This window comes from Herpailurus yagouaroundi, unplaced genomic scaffold (genome assembly GCF_014898765.1).
Source record: "Herpailurus yagouaroundi ecotype Mexico unplaced genomic scaffold, PumYag 208, whole genome shotgun sequence".
NCBI classification, from domain to species: Eukaryota; Metazoa; Chordata; class Mammalia; order Carnivora; family Felidae; genus Herpailurus; species Herpailurus yagouaroundi.
Window position 1 is genome coordinate 6,054,094 of NW_024412439.1, and position 13,293 is coordinate 6,067,386.

The following is a 13,293-nucleotide window of genomic DNA, read 5'->3' on the forward strand; positions in this document are numbered from 1 at the left end:
CACGAGTGAGTATACACATTAGGTCTGCGATCACAACAACATGCACCAGGAGTCGGAGCTAAAAGTTCTGTCTGCTTCTCATATTCCTGTTTCTTAAGGTCTCTTTGCTTAATGTGTGATGCAGGAGTCTGTAAGGGCTTCTGCAGATATCCAAGATGCTTTCTTTCAACATCGTGCACAGAGCTAAAAAAATAAAATAAAACAAAACAAAACAAGATAAAATAAAATAATAAAATAAAATAAAAATGAAATAAAATAAAAAAATAAAAAATAAAATAAAAATAAATAAAATAAAATAAAAAATAAAACAAAACAAAACAAAACAAAATAAGATAAAATAATAAAATAAAATGAAATAAAATAAAAAATAAAATAAAATAAAAATATAATAAAAAAATAAATAAATAAAACACTCAAATGGTGCTCTCTTACCCTTTCTCTGAAACTGCAGTGAGGACGCACGGAGAAGAATTTTCCATTGGCAGACATTTCACTGTATGCTCTTTGTGGTTAAGGCTGCATGCACGATACCCATTACCTTAAATGAATGTGACATTTTTTAGTTTCATTCCACTCAAGAGCAGTTAATGAGCATTTGCAAACCCACCTAATCTGAAGTATCCACTGATGGGGAGAGCCGACCAGAGGAAGTATTTGCCTGTGCTTGACCTACTTAGGAACCCAGCTCCAGTCTGGCTCTGCCCTTTGTTTGGTCGGCCACTTCTAGCCTCCATTCCCCACCTGTAAAACAGGGCTACAAAGAACACCCTCTTCATACAGACGTCGCAATGAGTCCATAAAAATAATGCCTATGAAGTACATAGCCTGGCTCTTGGCTACAGGTGACATAGCTGTGGCTTTTGTGGTTCTGCCCTTTCTGGGTCCATGAAGGATTAGCCTTTGCCTGCCCCACTTCAAGTGAGGTGCGGCCAGGTGATTTACTTCGGCCAATGAAGTGTGAGTAGAAGTGACGCGTGTCACTTCCAGAAGAAAACACGAGGAGCCATGTCATTTCCTGCCTCCGCCATCAGACAGGCAGGTGTGGAACAGACCTATGGCAGCCTGGGTGCTTGGGAGGACTACGCCCAGTGCCTACCAGCCACCGAGACTTGGAGGGCTTCTGTCACAGCAGCATAACCTAGAACACTCTAAGTCATATGGTAACTATAAGTCCTGATGGTTTTACATGAATGAGGCCATGGGTATTACTGGTGTTTCAAGATCATTTCACCTGTGTGACTAAACAGAAAAACTGGGTTTGATTTGGGACCATAAGACAAATGGTTATGAAGTTCAGGCTGTAATTTTCAGGCACTCAGGCCTATAAATAAGATCAAAACAAGGGCCTCCCATCAAAAAGACTTGCAGCACAGCAAGGGTTAGTGGTAATACCCACAATTTATTGAGTGCGTTTTATTCCTCAGGGGTTATGCTAAGGGTATTATATTTGTTATCTTATTTAACCCTGGCAACAATCCCATAAAGTCGGTGACATTCCAGTGTGGCAAGATGAGAGGGAATTTCCGTTCTCCTCATTAATCTTTTCCCCATTGTAGGAAGGACTTAAAAAATACACACACACACACACACACACACACACACACACACACACACAAAACAAATCTTGGCATGAGAAATAGTAAGGGAAACATCATTACTGGGCATCGGTAAGGGAAAACTTTGTTACCCTAAAGATGCCCCCCTCTGATGGATCTGTTTCCTATAAAGGACTGTGACAATGTACAGCCACCCCCTCACGGTGGAGAGAAAGAATGACCTTCTCATGGGGGCACAATTGTGGAGGGGGGCAGGGCAGGCAGAGGGGACCGTGTGGAGCAGGGGAACACGCAGGACTTCAAAGATGGGCAGTGGGAGAGAAGAGAGATTATACTTCTGGTTATGCAGCGGCGGTAGACGTCCCATCTCCTGTCATACCCCTGGGGGGACTTTGTGACAAGCTCTGCCCAATGAAATATGAGCATAGGTGCCATTTGTAAATGCCAGGCCCAGGCATTTAAGAGCAAGGATGGCATTTCTGCGCTCTCTCTTCACCTTCAGCAGTGACTGAAAGCCACATGTTGAGATGAAGGAGGCGGGGGAGGGGGGAGGGGGGTGGGGGGAAGGGGGAAGGAATCAGACCGCATCCCTGAATCACACATGACGGAAAGCTGTCCTCGGAAGTCCCCAGACCCCCTTCACGTTTCACGTGAGCTTCAAATAACCTTTGGCTATATTTAGCCACTGAGGTGCCAGAAGTCACACGTGACCATAGCAGAGCCTGACCTACTGGAATACAACACGGAGGACTAGAGACTAGTCAAAGAACACAATCAGCCCAAGGAAATCAAGAAGGAAAAAAATACTTAAAAAAGCAAAATTTATTACAAGCAGAAAAAAGAAAACACCAATCAAGAGCTAAAGAGAAAGACATTTTTTTATTTAAAAAAAATTTTTTTAAATTTTTAATGTTTTTATTTTTGAGACAGAGAGCGACAGAGCATGAGCAGGGGAGGGGCAGAGAGAGAGGGAGGCACAGAATCCGAAGCAGGCTCCAAGCTCGGAGCTGTCAGCACAGAGCCTGACGTGGGGCTCGAACTCACGGACGGTGAGATCGTGACCTGAGCCGAGGTCGGACGCTTAAGCGACTGAGCCACCCAGGCACCCCCAAAAACATTTTTTTGTACATTTATTTTTGAGAGAGAGAGAGAGAGACAAAGCACAAGTGGGGCAGGGGCAGAGAGAGAGGAGACACAGAATCCAAAGCAGGCTCCAGGCTCTGAGCTGTCAGCACAGAGCCCGACACAGGGCTTGAACTCACAAACCGTGAGATCAGGACATGAGCCTAGGTTGGACACTTAACCGACTGAGCCACCCAGGCACCCCGAGAAAGAAGTTTTTTTAAGAAAAGAATAGATTAAACCTAAGAGGTGATTCTACAGGATGTGGAGGAAAGCAAACCCTCTGGCAAAGCTAGTTAGGTGAAAAAAAGAAAAAGAAATGCAAATTAGGATGATAAAGGAGATACAATTCTATACTCAGAAAAGATCCTATTAAATTTTAAAATCACAGTGAAATGAATGCCTTCCTATAAACTATGTTACTAAAAATGACCCAGGAAAAGACAGAAAACATCAATAGTCCAACGAAGAAATTAGGAAAACTGTCAAAGAACTATCTCCAAAAAATGTCCTGGAAAAGTTGTTTCCAACCTTCAAAGAACATGTAATTCCTTAACCTCACCACTGCACAGAAAAAGAATGCAGTGGGCAATTCATTGTACAATGTTATCAAAATTTGGCAGGGTTAGCCAAAGAAAAAAAACTCGATGCTCTCATTTATGAATAGTGAATGCCAAAATCCTAAAACAACAAATTAAATAAATTAAATCTACCAGTAAATTAAATGTAGTATTTGTAAAAAAAAAAAAAAAAAAAAAAAAAAAAAAAGTCAAATAAGAGTGATTGCAGGAAGGCACAGGAAGGCACAGAAAGGTCAATATTAGAAAACAGTAGGGGGTCAAATTCATAAAACACAAGGTCCTCATGGGTAGGTACCCTGTCACTGGTGTATTCCCAGTGAAAAGAATGAAAACAATGTCTGGGACATAGTAAGTGCTCAATAAATATTTACAGCATAAATTATCAAGTGAATACATTAGTTAAAAGGGAAAAGATATGATGATCTTTAAAGACCCTGAGAATATAGTTAATCAAATTTAACTTTGGCACCAAAGAAAAACCCAAAGTAACATCATAAAATCATCTAATAGGTAATGTGATTGAAAAACAAGATCTCTTGAACCAGCTGTCATGCATTTCCAAGGAAGACAGTAAGGAGATGTGGAAGCCCACTTACTGCTCCAGTATCTTAACACTGTTCTAGAAGTCCTAGACAACGCAATTACACCAAAAAATAAAATAAATACGAATACTGGAGAAGAAGAGGCAAAATGATTATTTGCAGAAAATATGCGTGTCTACCTAGAAAGTTCAATAGCCTCAATTTTTGTAAAAAGTGTTTAAAAGCGGGGTGCCTGGGGGCACCTGGGTGGCTCAGTCGGTTAAGTGTCTGACTTGGGTTCAGGTCATGATCTCACGGCATGTGGATTTGAGCCCCATGTCAGGTTCTGTGCTGAGAAATCGGAGGCTGGAGCCTGCTTGGATTGTGTGTCTCCCTCTCTCTCTGACCCTACCCCACTCACACGTGTGTGTGTGTGTGTGTGTGTGTGTGTGTGTGTGTGTGCGCGCGCGCGCGCACTCTCTCTCTTAAAAGTAAATAAAAATTTAAAAAGTGGGGCACCTGGGTGGCTCAATTGGTTAAGCATCCGACTCTTGATTTGGGCTCATGTCATGATCTCATGGTTGGTGAGACCAAGCCCCACATCGGGCTCTGTGCTGTCAGCTCGCTCGCGCTCTCTCTCTCTCTCCTTCCCCCCCCACTTGCTCACACCTTCTCTCAAGATACATAAACTTAAAAGTATTTAAAAATAACGAGATATGTTTATGACGGTGGTGGTTACGCTAATTACAAAAAAAAAAAATCAGTAACTTTTTTACTCTCCACCAAAAAAGAGGAAAAAAATAGACCTTAACAAAAGATTCGCAGCATTAAGTCAAGAGTAATGACAATGACAAATTACCTAAAAACAAAAGCAAAATTCTGCAGGACTTAAACGAACAAAACTATTTCATAGGATCGTAAAGAGACTTGAACAGGCGTATCCTATTGCCAGGTAGGAAGAATTCTCATCATACTCACTGGTGTAAAACTGTCAGTCTCCCCCATCTTAATAAAAAACGCTGAGAAAAAAAAAATAAACAGACAAGCAAAGTCAGGGAAATATAAGCAATTCTATTTTATAAGGGAGTAATTGGTAGATTAGCTGAGGTGAAGGCACCACAAGACAGGCAAAGCTGTTGAGGTGTTTTTCTTTTTTAATGTTTATATATTTTTGAGAGACAGAGACAGAGCATAAACGGGGGAGGGGCAGAGAGAGAGGGAGACACCGAATCTGAAGCCGGCTCCAGGCTCCGAGCTGTCAGCACAGACCCGACACGGGGCTTGAACTCACGGAACCATGGGATCGTGACCTGACCGAAGTCGGATGCTTAAGCGACTGAGCCACCCAGGTGTCCCAAAGCTGTTGATTTCTAAATGCCAAGCCGAGGAGTTGCCCTGGATGAAGCTGAGATTTGGGAACCAGACCAACTCCATAGCTCCTCCCACCCAAAGCATGGGCCAGCAACCCACAGCTGCTCCCCTGGGCAGGTGAGGCTATCTTTCATTCCTGCCAACTGACAGGTAAAGAGAACAAATGAGAAAGCCTAGAAATAGATCCAAGTAGATGAAATTTTTTAGTACATGATGACATTTCAATACAGTGGGATTGAATTACATTATTCATTTTGATAGTAGGGTAACTACTTACTTAAAAAAAAAACAACTAAATGTGACACCTAAGTCATGTCATGCACCAAAATGAATGACTGATGAATTTAAAATCTGATGGTAGGGGCCCCTGGGTGACTCAGTAGGTTAAGCGTCCGACTTCGGCTCGGGTCATGATCTCGCGGTCTGTGAGTTCCAGCCCTGCGTCGGGCTCTGCGCTGACAGCTCAGAGCCCGGAGACTACTTCAGATTCGGTGTCTCCCTCTTTCTCTGCCCCTCCCCTGCTTGCACTCTGTCTCGCTCTCAAAAATAAACATCGAAAAAAATTTTTTAAGTAATAAAATAAAATCTGATGGTAAAATTAAATTATGTAAATGGTAATGAAAATGTAGAAATATTTGTCATCTCAGGCTGGGAAAAACATCCCTCAGCATAATATTTAAGCACAAACCATAAATTGATAGACTTAAGATCACAAAATACTACAAAAGACATCAAACAAAATACAAAAGGCCAAAAAAACTATAGGGGTATACGTGTGGCATATGACAAAGCACATACATGCTTAATATGTTAAAAATTACCTAAAAAATTTAAAAAAAAACCAGTTATGACGTGACTTAAGAAAAATGGGGCAAAGACCTATGCAGGCAATTCAGAAAAGGTGAGAATTATCGAGTCAACTTAAACAAATGCTCTATCTCACTGAAGTTAAAAGAGAAACAAAGAGGGCTAGGGAGAAGAAATTGGCAATTCTACCGAGAATGTACATACAATACGCGTGTATGTTTTTATATATAAAATATATATTCATGTGGTCTTAAAAACTCACATACTCTTTCACCCAGAAATTTCCCTTCTAAGGCTTCATCCTAGGAAAGTGAACCAGTGAAAAGGATTTGCTATGTGATGAGCAAAAGGAAATTGGTTGACCATAATGGAATATTACATACCCTTGAAAAATTATACTGTAGTTTGTTGACACGAGATGATATTCAAGATGTAATACACGGGGGGCAGGGAGAAGCAGGTTGCAAAACAGTGGATACACCATATGATCTCTATCTCTTTTTTAAGAACATATATTTGCCTATTAAAAACGAAGAAAATTATATCCAAAATATTAAATGTAGTCCCCAAGTAGTGAGTTTTGTTTTACGTTTTGCCCATCTATAAGTTTATAACTTTCCTACCATAAACAAATAGCATTTATATAACCAAAAAGAAAGTTAAAAAAAGTAAATTGAATTCTGTGGGAAAATAAACATTTACTCTAAAAATAAACTCTAAAGTTGGAAACCGAAAGCAAAAACATCTGCTTCCCGGACAGAAAGGATAGTTTTAAATTGCTAGATGGCCACACGCTTCCCAGAGCCAGTGGGGTTCCGGGTACCAGCTTACTCCGATGCCCAGCGCCCCACAGGGGAGCCCCTTTCTCTCCTGCCTACACCTGACACTGAGCGCAAGCACGATTTCATTACTGGCTGTCGTTATCAATATAGCCTTTGAAATGGACTGTTCTGGGTTATCAATGAGAAGGATTGCCTACTAATCCCCTCCAAAAAGAACAACCATAAATTACTGCTTTATTCACAGGGCTACTGACCCACTTTTCCTAGAGGGGGGAAAAAAAAAAAGTGGTCCCTATCACCCATCATGAAAACCACTAATGAATATTGATATATTTCTTCGGCGGAGGTAAAGCGGGAAGGAAAGTCATTAATTGCCGGTGAACAGTCCCTCACAATGACTTGCAGATAACAGCATCCTCCAGGAAACCCAGGCAGCCTCACACAGACTGCCGAGAACAGCCCGGCAGAAGGCTGAGAGGCAGCAGATCTGCACAGTAAGGAGCTCAGAAGACACGGGCAGAGAATATTCCTTCCAGATTTGCTAGCGTGCTCTGCAAGTGGGGAGTACGTTCTGTTATCTCACATATGCACACCAGAGCAGGTGGCAAGGCATGGGCTTCCACGGAACTCCGATGGACAACTTCGCTCTGAGACCGAATCAATGCACATGGTGCTCCTTGCGGGGACAGGTTTGGGTCTGCCCGACCCTGCTGGGTTAACAGGAAGACGCGGCAGGGCCTGCGTCCATCTACTGGGTCCAACTCACAGGAGATCATAGGTGGGGAATGGAGCAGTCTGATGACTAATTTAGAATGGCTTCTGACTTTCTCCCTGATGTCCTATTGATCGGGTCACGGCTCTCAGGAGGCCTGCTGATGGGCAAGGCCGTGTCTCAAAGAGAAACCTTCAAGGAAAAGATCCTCACTGGCTTGGCTGTTTTTGACCTAGAGGCTCTCTCTGCATCCTCAGCATCTATCTGGGTACCAGTGGCTGCTGCAGTCATATTCTGAGAGCTGCACAGCGGCAAAGGGACTCAGCCAAGCCGTGCACCAGAAACCAAGTCCACTCAGGGCTGCGTGCCGAGCAGTCTAGAAACGGAAAAGTGGGGCTCTGTAGACAAAGCTCTGTCTTCCCCTCCCAGCTCGTAGCCTCCCAAACCGAATAAGCCAACCCGACAGCCCTGAACTTCCAAGCCTCCCCCCCAACACTTCCTAGCCCCTCGCCTACTCCCAGTCACTGTGAACGTCACCCGTCAACACACCACGCACAGGAGCACAGCGCCCATTCGTTGCCACCACTGGACAAATGGCTGTCAAAATCTAAGAAGCCCTTTATGCTTCTTAGGACAATGAACCTCATCAACCATTTGCTCAGCGCTGGATGTGAGCCAGCCTCCCTTCGCCCTTCTCACAGTTCTGAGCTGGGCGCCACTGGGACCCTCACGGTGCAGACCGGAGGCGGAAGAGGTGGGGGGAAATTTCCTCCTCCCCAGATCAAGGTGCCGGTTTTACTTCCATCGTCTCTCGCTGTGGGTGCGTCTCTAAATTCCCGCTCACGGCTTTATTCCTCCTGACACAAACCAGCACCACCTCCAAGAAAAACGCTCGATGCCGTTCAGGGTGCCTCTCACCCCAGCAGCCAACAGATGCTCTCGAAGGTACAAACTGGCGTATAAATCAGGCAAGAACGAATTCCCCCCTTAAACCTCGTTCTGTCTTTCCAAAGCCCAACAGCGATGCTGTACCCAGTCTTCAAGGCACCCACTCCATCACAACATGAAAGAGGCACCGTGTCAGGAGTCACTCGGGCCTTGGAACTACTTTGCGTGACTTCCCCGGCCACGACACCTGGACCTTTTGCTCGCTCATTGATCCGGTTCTCAAAGAATTTTGGAGAACCTACTACCTGCTAGGCATTAGGGTCCCTGCCCACAACGAACTTGAAGTCTAGAGGGAAAAATAAACGAGGAAAGATAAAAACTGTGATACGATGTCACCACAGCATGCCTTTAGAATACAGATTCCAAGGGGTGCCTGGGTGGCTCTGTCGGTTAAGCGACCGACTCGGGCTCAGGTCGTGATCTGACAGTTCTTGAGTTTGAGCCCCGCGTTGGGCTCTGTGCTGATGGCTCGGAGCCTGGAGCCTGCTTCCGATTCTCTCTCTCTGCCCCTCCCTGCTTGTGTGCTCTCTCTCTCTCGAAAATAAACATTAAAAAAAAAAAAAAATACAGATTCCAAGAGGACAGAGATTTTGTTTACTCCACATTCTAAGGTTTCCTGAACCACAGCAGGGCCCGGCACTTAGCAGACACTCACTACATGTTTACTGAGGGAAGAAAGAAATGAGTGAATGTATGAGCGCATGCCGTAGCATTTGCTACGTAGCATTTGCTAGGTAACCCAGTAATGGCCGCAGCATTTGCCCAAAGATGCTTGTAGCTACACTTCACTTGGCATGTCCTAGTGCTGAGCGCAGTGTCAGGCACACGGGGGTCCAGCCTTGCGGGGCCAGGGAAGGCTTCCCAAAGGACGGAGGAGGGAAAGGAAGGCACTGAAAGGAGAAAATTCAAAGCAGAAAGGACCCGTGCAGAAACAAAACAAGCAGCTGCGGGAAGAGAGTCGTCTCTCTTCCCGGTTAAATGCGATCGGTGGATTTTATAAATTCTTCACAGTTGCTGATGCCCTCTGCACTCAGGCGCGAGCACTTCGAGAGAAAATACTAGTAACTCCACAGAGGACGTTTAAGTACAGCAACTCCTAAGTCGCGAAGGAGACTCATCCAGTCCCTAACTCTTCTGTGTTCAGAAGATCTCCAGAACCCGTAATTTTACGGAAGGCGAGGGGGTAAAGAGCTGCGAGGAGGAATAACCCTCAAACTTGTTGCTGGTCTTCCCTCAAACACAGGAAAGCCGTCTCTTCCCAGACACGCAAGGACGAGAAGCCAGCGTCTCACCAGAGCAACTGCATAAATCGATCCACCAATTCCAAACATTCAATCCTGTGGCTTCTACAGACTCCAGAAATTAAGAAGCGGTGTTAGGATCCCGCACCTCACTGCTTTCTCAATAAGACAAAGTAAATGCTGCCTCTTTGATTTATCGGGGTGGACCCTACGGTACACGGTTTTCATCTTGTCAACACAGTGAGCGAAGATCGGGTTCAACAGAACAAGCATGGGAAGACAGAGAGGAATCAAGTCGGTAAGGGCCGATAGGCCCCTGGAAAGATCTGCGATGCTAATGCAATGAGATGCCACTGGAAACTCTTAAACAGTCAAGCGTCACGAACAGACTTTGGCTTTAAAAAGTTCACTCTAAATGTCACCAAAAGGGGGGCGCCTGGGTGGCTCAGTCGGTTAAGCATCCCACTCTTTTTTTTTTTAATTTTTTTTTTCAACGTTTATTTATTTTTGGGACAGAGAGAGACAGAGCATGAACGGGGGAGGGGCAGAGAGAGAGGGAGACACAGAATCCGAAACAGGCTCCAGGCTCCGAGCCATCAGCCCAGAGCCCGACGCGGGGCTCGAACTCACGGACCGCGAGATCGTGACCTGGCTGAAGTCGGACGCTTAACCGACTGCGCCACCCAGGCGCCCCTCACTCTTGAGCTCCGCTCAGGTCATGATCTCAACGTCCGAGGGAGAGCCTCTCGGCGTAGAGCCCGCTTGGTATTCTCTCTCCCCCTCTCCCACTGCCCCTTCTTCACTCTGCTCGCTCTCTCAAAATGAACTTAAAAATAAATAAAAATGAATGTCACCAAAAGGGATACCTATCAGTGAGACACAGTGGTGGACCGGCCTTCACTTTCCCTGGTGCGTAACATAGAGGGTGCCATCTGACAGACAGACAGCATTCATTCACATGCTGGGATCCACCAAAGTCCCAACAGACGGGTGGAAAGTACCTCTTGGTGACCAGCTGCTTGGACTTCCGAGAATGCGCTTTCTTAAATAAGTAAGATCAGTCACCGGCTCTGAAACCCAACTCCCCGTGTTCCTTTGTCATTCCCTCTGTGGATGAGGGTAAAAAAAAAAAAAAAAAAGGTTTTATGCCCAAGGTTCACAAATCTTACCACTCTGAGACAAGTCCTGCAAAGAGGCAGAAGAGATGGTTGGTTTCCAGGGCGCCAGGGAGGAAGCCTAAACACCTTGCTTACATTCCCATTCGAGCCCTGAGCTGAAACCCCAACACCACGCGAGTCGAGCAATCCAAGTCTACGGCCAGGAGCCTCCTGATCGCTTAGGTGGTCTGTCGGGATGCCTGATGCCAGCCCACAGAGGGAGGCAGAAATCCAGATATCAAAGACAGGTCAGCTGGACTATCATTTGCTCAACGACCTATACGGGAAAACACGGTCTCAGTGTCCAACATATCAAAAGGCAGCCCACGTGAGGCTATATCTGTGGCGATACCATGCCAGAAATCTGGGCTAATCTGACTCTGCTATTCATAAATTCCCCCTCATGTTAAAGCACATGTGTTTGGGAAAGGGAAATGAATCCAAGGCAATTTTAGACATTGTTACTTGGAAACCATCTGGAGTCCCTGAAAACGTAAGAAGCCACCGCATCCCCTGCCCTCAGATGCCCACCTTAATTGGGGCAGTATGCTCACCTGGGAGTTTAGGGTCCCCTCTTGCCCAGGGATACCCCCACCCCCACCCTACCAGATGCCAGTTCAGGCTCCACTTCCCACCCAAGAAAGGTATTTGGTTTCCCGGTAAACCTAGTGGAGAGCCCTCGATGTGTCTGCACTTGAACTGCACCCGAGGCTGGGTTCTCTGCTTTCCACTTGGCTTTACGGCTGCACACCTGAATTCCTGTGCCACGGCGGCCAGGACGAGGTCCACGAAAACCCCCCTCAGCCTCACAACCCCCGTGTTCACAGCACGTCTAGCTTTGGAAGAGACCCACCAGAATCCTTATGTAACGGTTAATAGATGTTGGCACCCTGCAGAGCGGCTCCTGGAGACACTAGCCCAGATGTAGCCCATTTCACCGCTATGACAGCAGGCTGGGTCCTGCAGCTTTCTCCGGCCTGGCTCTCCCCGACTGTAGGGCCTCTCGGTTCCCCTCCCCTACCTGGCTGTGATCCTCTGCTTATCTCATCTTCCACAGGAGTTGGACCTCCCTTTCTGCAGCCTCCCTCCCTCCACTGAAATCGGTCTTAGGACCCAGCCCACAGCAGCGCCATTCCAGCAGCACCTTCCCTGCCCCCCTCTCCGCTCACCCCTCCGGAGCCCCGTCTCCAACACCTATCGCCTTAAGAAACCCGGCCGATAAAGAGATCCAGAATCTCGTACGGTCATAGTCCCAGAAAACAAACGCGGCAGGAGGGGCGGGCTCAAGCTCTGCCAAGCCGAAGACCAGGCCCCACACTTGCCCTGGACCCCCCGAGAAGCCTGAACTCGGCGCAGGGGAGGGAATCTTCGGAGAAGCCACTGCGGGTCGGCTGCCTCCAGCACAATCAGAGCAAACACCTGTTTCCAGGAAGCCAGGCGGCCAGGGGCGAAGGAGGGAGTCCCGGGGAAAGGCAGGGAGGACGTGGTGAAGGGGCAGCTGGGGACGCAGGTAAAGGATGCGTCACACCTCGCGCTTGGCAACCGGAGCCGGGGCGCAGCGGGCAGAGCCCCCGAAGGGCTCCGGGGGCGGGGGAGTTCCGAGAGGAGGGGTCGCGCCCGCGCGCGGTCCCGCAGGGGCCGGAGCAGGGGGAAGGCGCGGCGGGGAGCGGAGGCAGCGAGGTCGCGAGGCCGGGCGGGCTCCATCACCTGCGCGCCCCGGCGGCTGCAGCCTCGCGGGCGCGCACCGGGGGAACCTACCTGCCCACCGTCTGGTTGGCCAGCTGGCGCATGCGATTGAACTGCTTCTTCATCGTGGCCCCGCTGCCGCGCTGGCCGGGGAGCTGGGGCGAGGACGGAGCAGCCCGGAGCCCGCCGCAGGTTACATGGCTCCCGCGCGGAGCCTCCCGGGCGACGGCGGCGGCACTGCGGAGCCTCCGGGAGCCGTCTGGCCCGCGCGCGGCTGCCTCCCCAGGGCACCGCCGCCTACTCCTCCGCCCGCCGCGGCGCCCGCTGCCGCATCCTCCTCACGCGCGCCGCCGCGCCTGCATGCTGACGCCCGCGGCCGCCCTCGGCGCCCGCCAGGTCCGCCCGGCCGCCTGCCCCCCAGCCCCTCTCCGGCGCGGGGACCCGGGAGGCTCCGCAGGCTCCTGGCCGGCTGGCCGGGTGGTCCCCGCTGCGCCTGTGCGGCGGGCGCCGTGCATTCTGGGACTTGTAGTCCTGCCCCCGCTGCCCACCTTGCCGCGTGCAAAGTTTTGCAAGGACGGAGGCGCGCGGAGGTGGAGGCCGGTCACGTCGCCGGGCGGGGTCCGGGAGGCGGGGGGATGGGGTTGCGCTGTGGCACTCCAGGAAGGGAAAGGTTTCGCGGCTTTAAAAATAGCAAAAGTGGAACCAGGACTCCAGCAGATAAGGAAAGCGAGCATCTGCCTTTCATTGTATTCTAAGTGAATGTGAGGCATTGCTGTTTTGAATTCACGGGAAGAAGATTTAAGCCGGCG

General features: G+C 48.2%; 1 protein-coding gene across 5 annotated transcripts in view; it reads right to left on the reverse strand.

The window, feature by feature from the left end:
* ARHGAP44 (Rho GTPase activating protein 44) overlaps positions 1-12,820 on the reverse strand; it is a 185,085-nt gene extending 172,265 nt beyond the window's left edge. For 2 of the 5 annotated variants that reach the window (XR_005784025.1, XM_040453164.1), the window contains exon 1: positions 12,557-12,803. Coding sequence is in view for 4 of the 5 variants with exons in the window: in XM_040453164.1 (XP_040309098.1) it covers positions 12,557-12,609 (53 nt within the window). In the remaining variant the exon portion in view is untranslated. Of the gene's footprint in view, positions 1-12,556 lie in introns of all 5 variants that reach the window. The other 3 variants (XM_040453167.1, XM_040453163.1, XM_040453165.1) reach the window with 3 other exon arrangements.
* Positions 12,821-13,293: the final 473 nt, after the last annotated feature.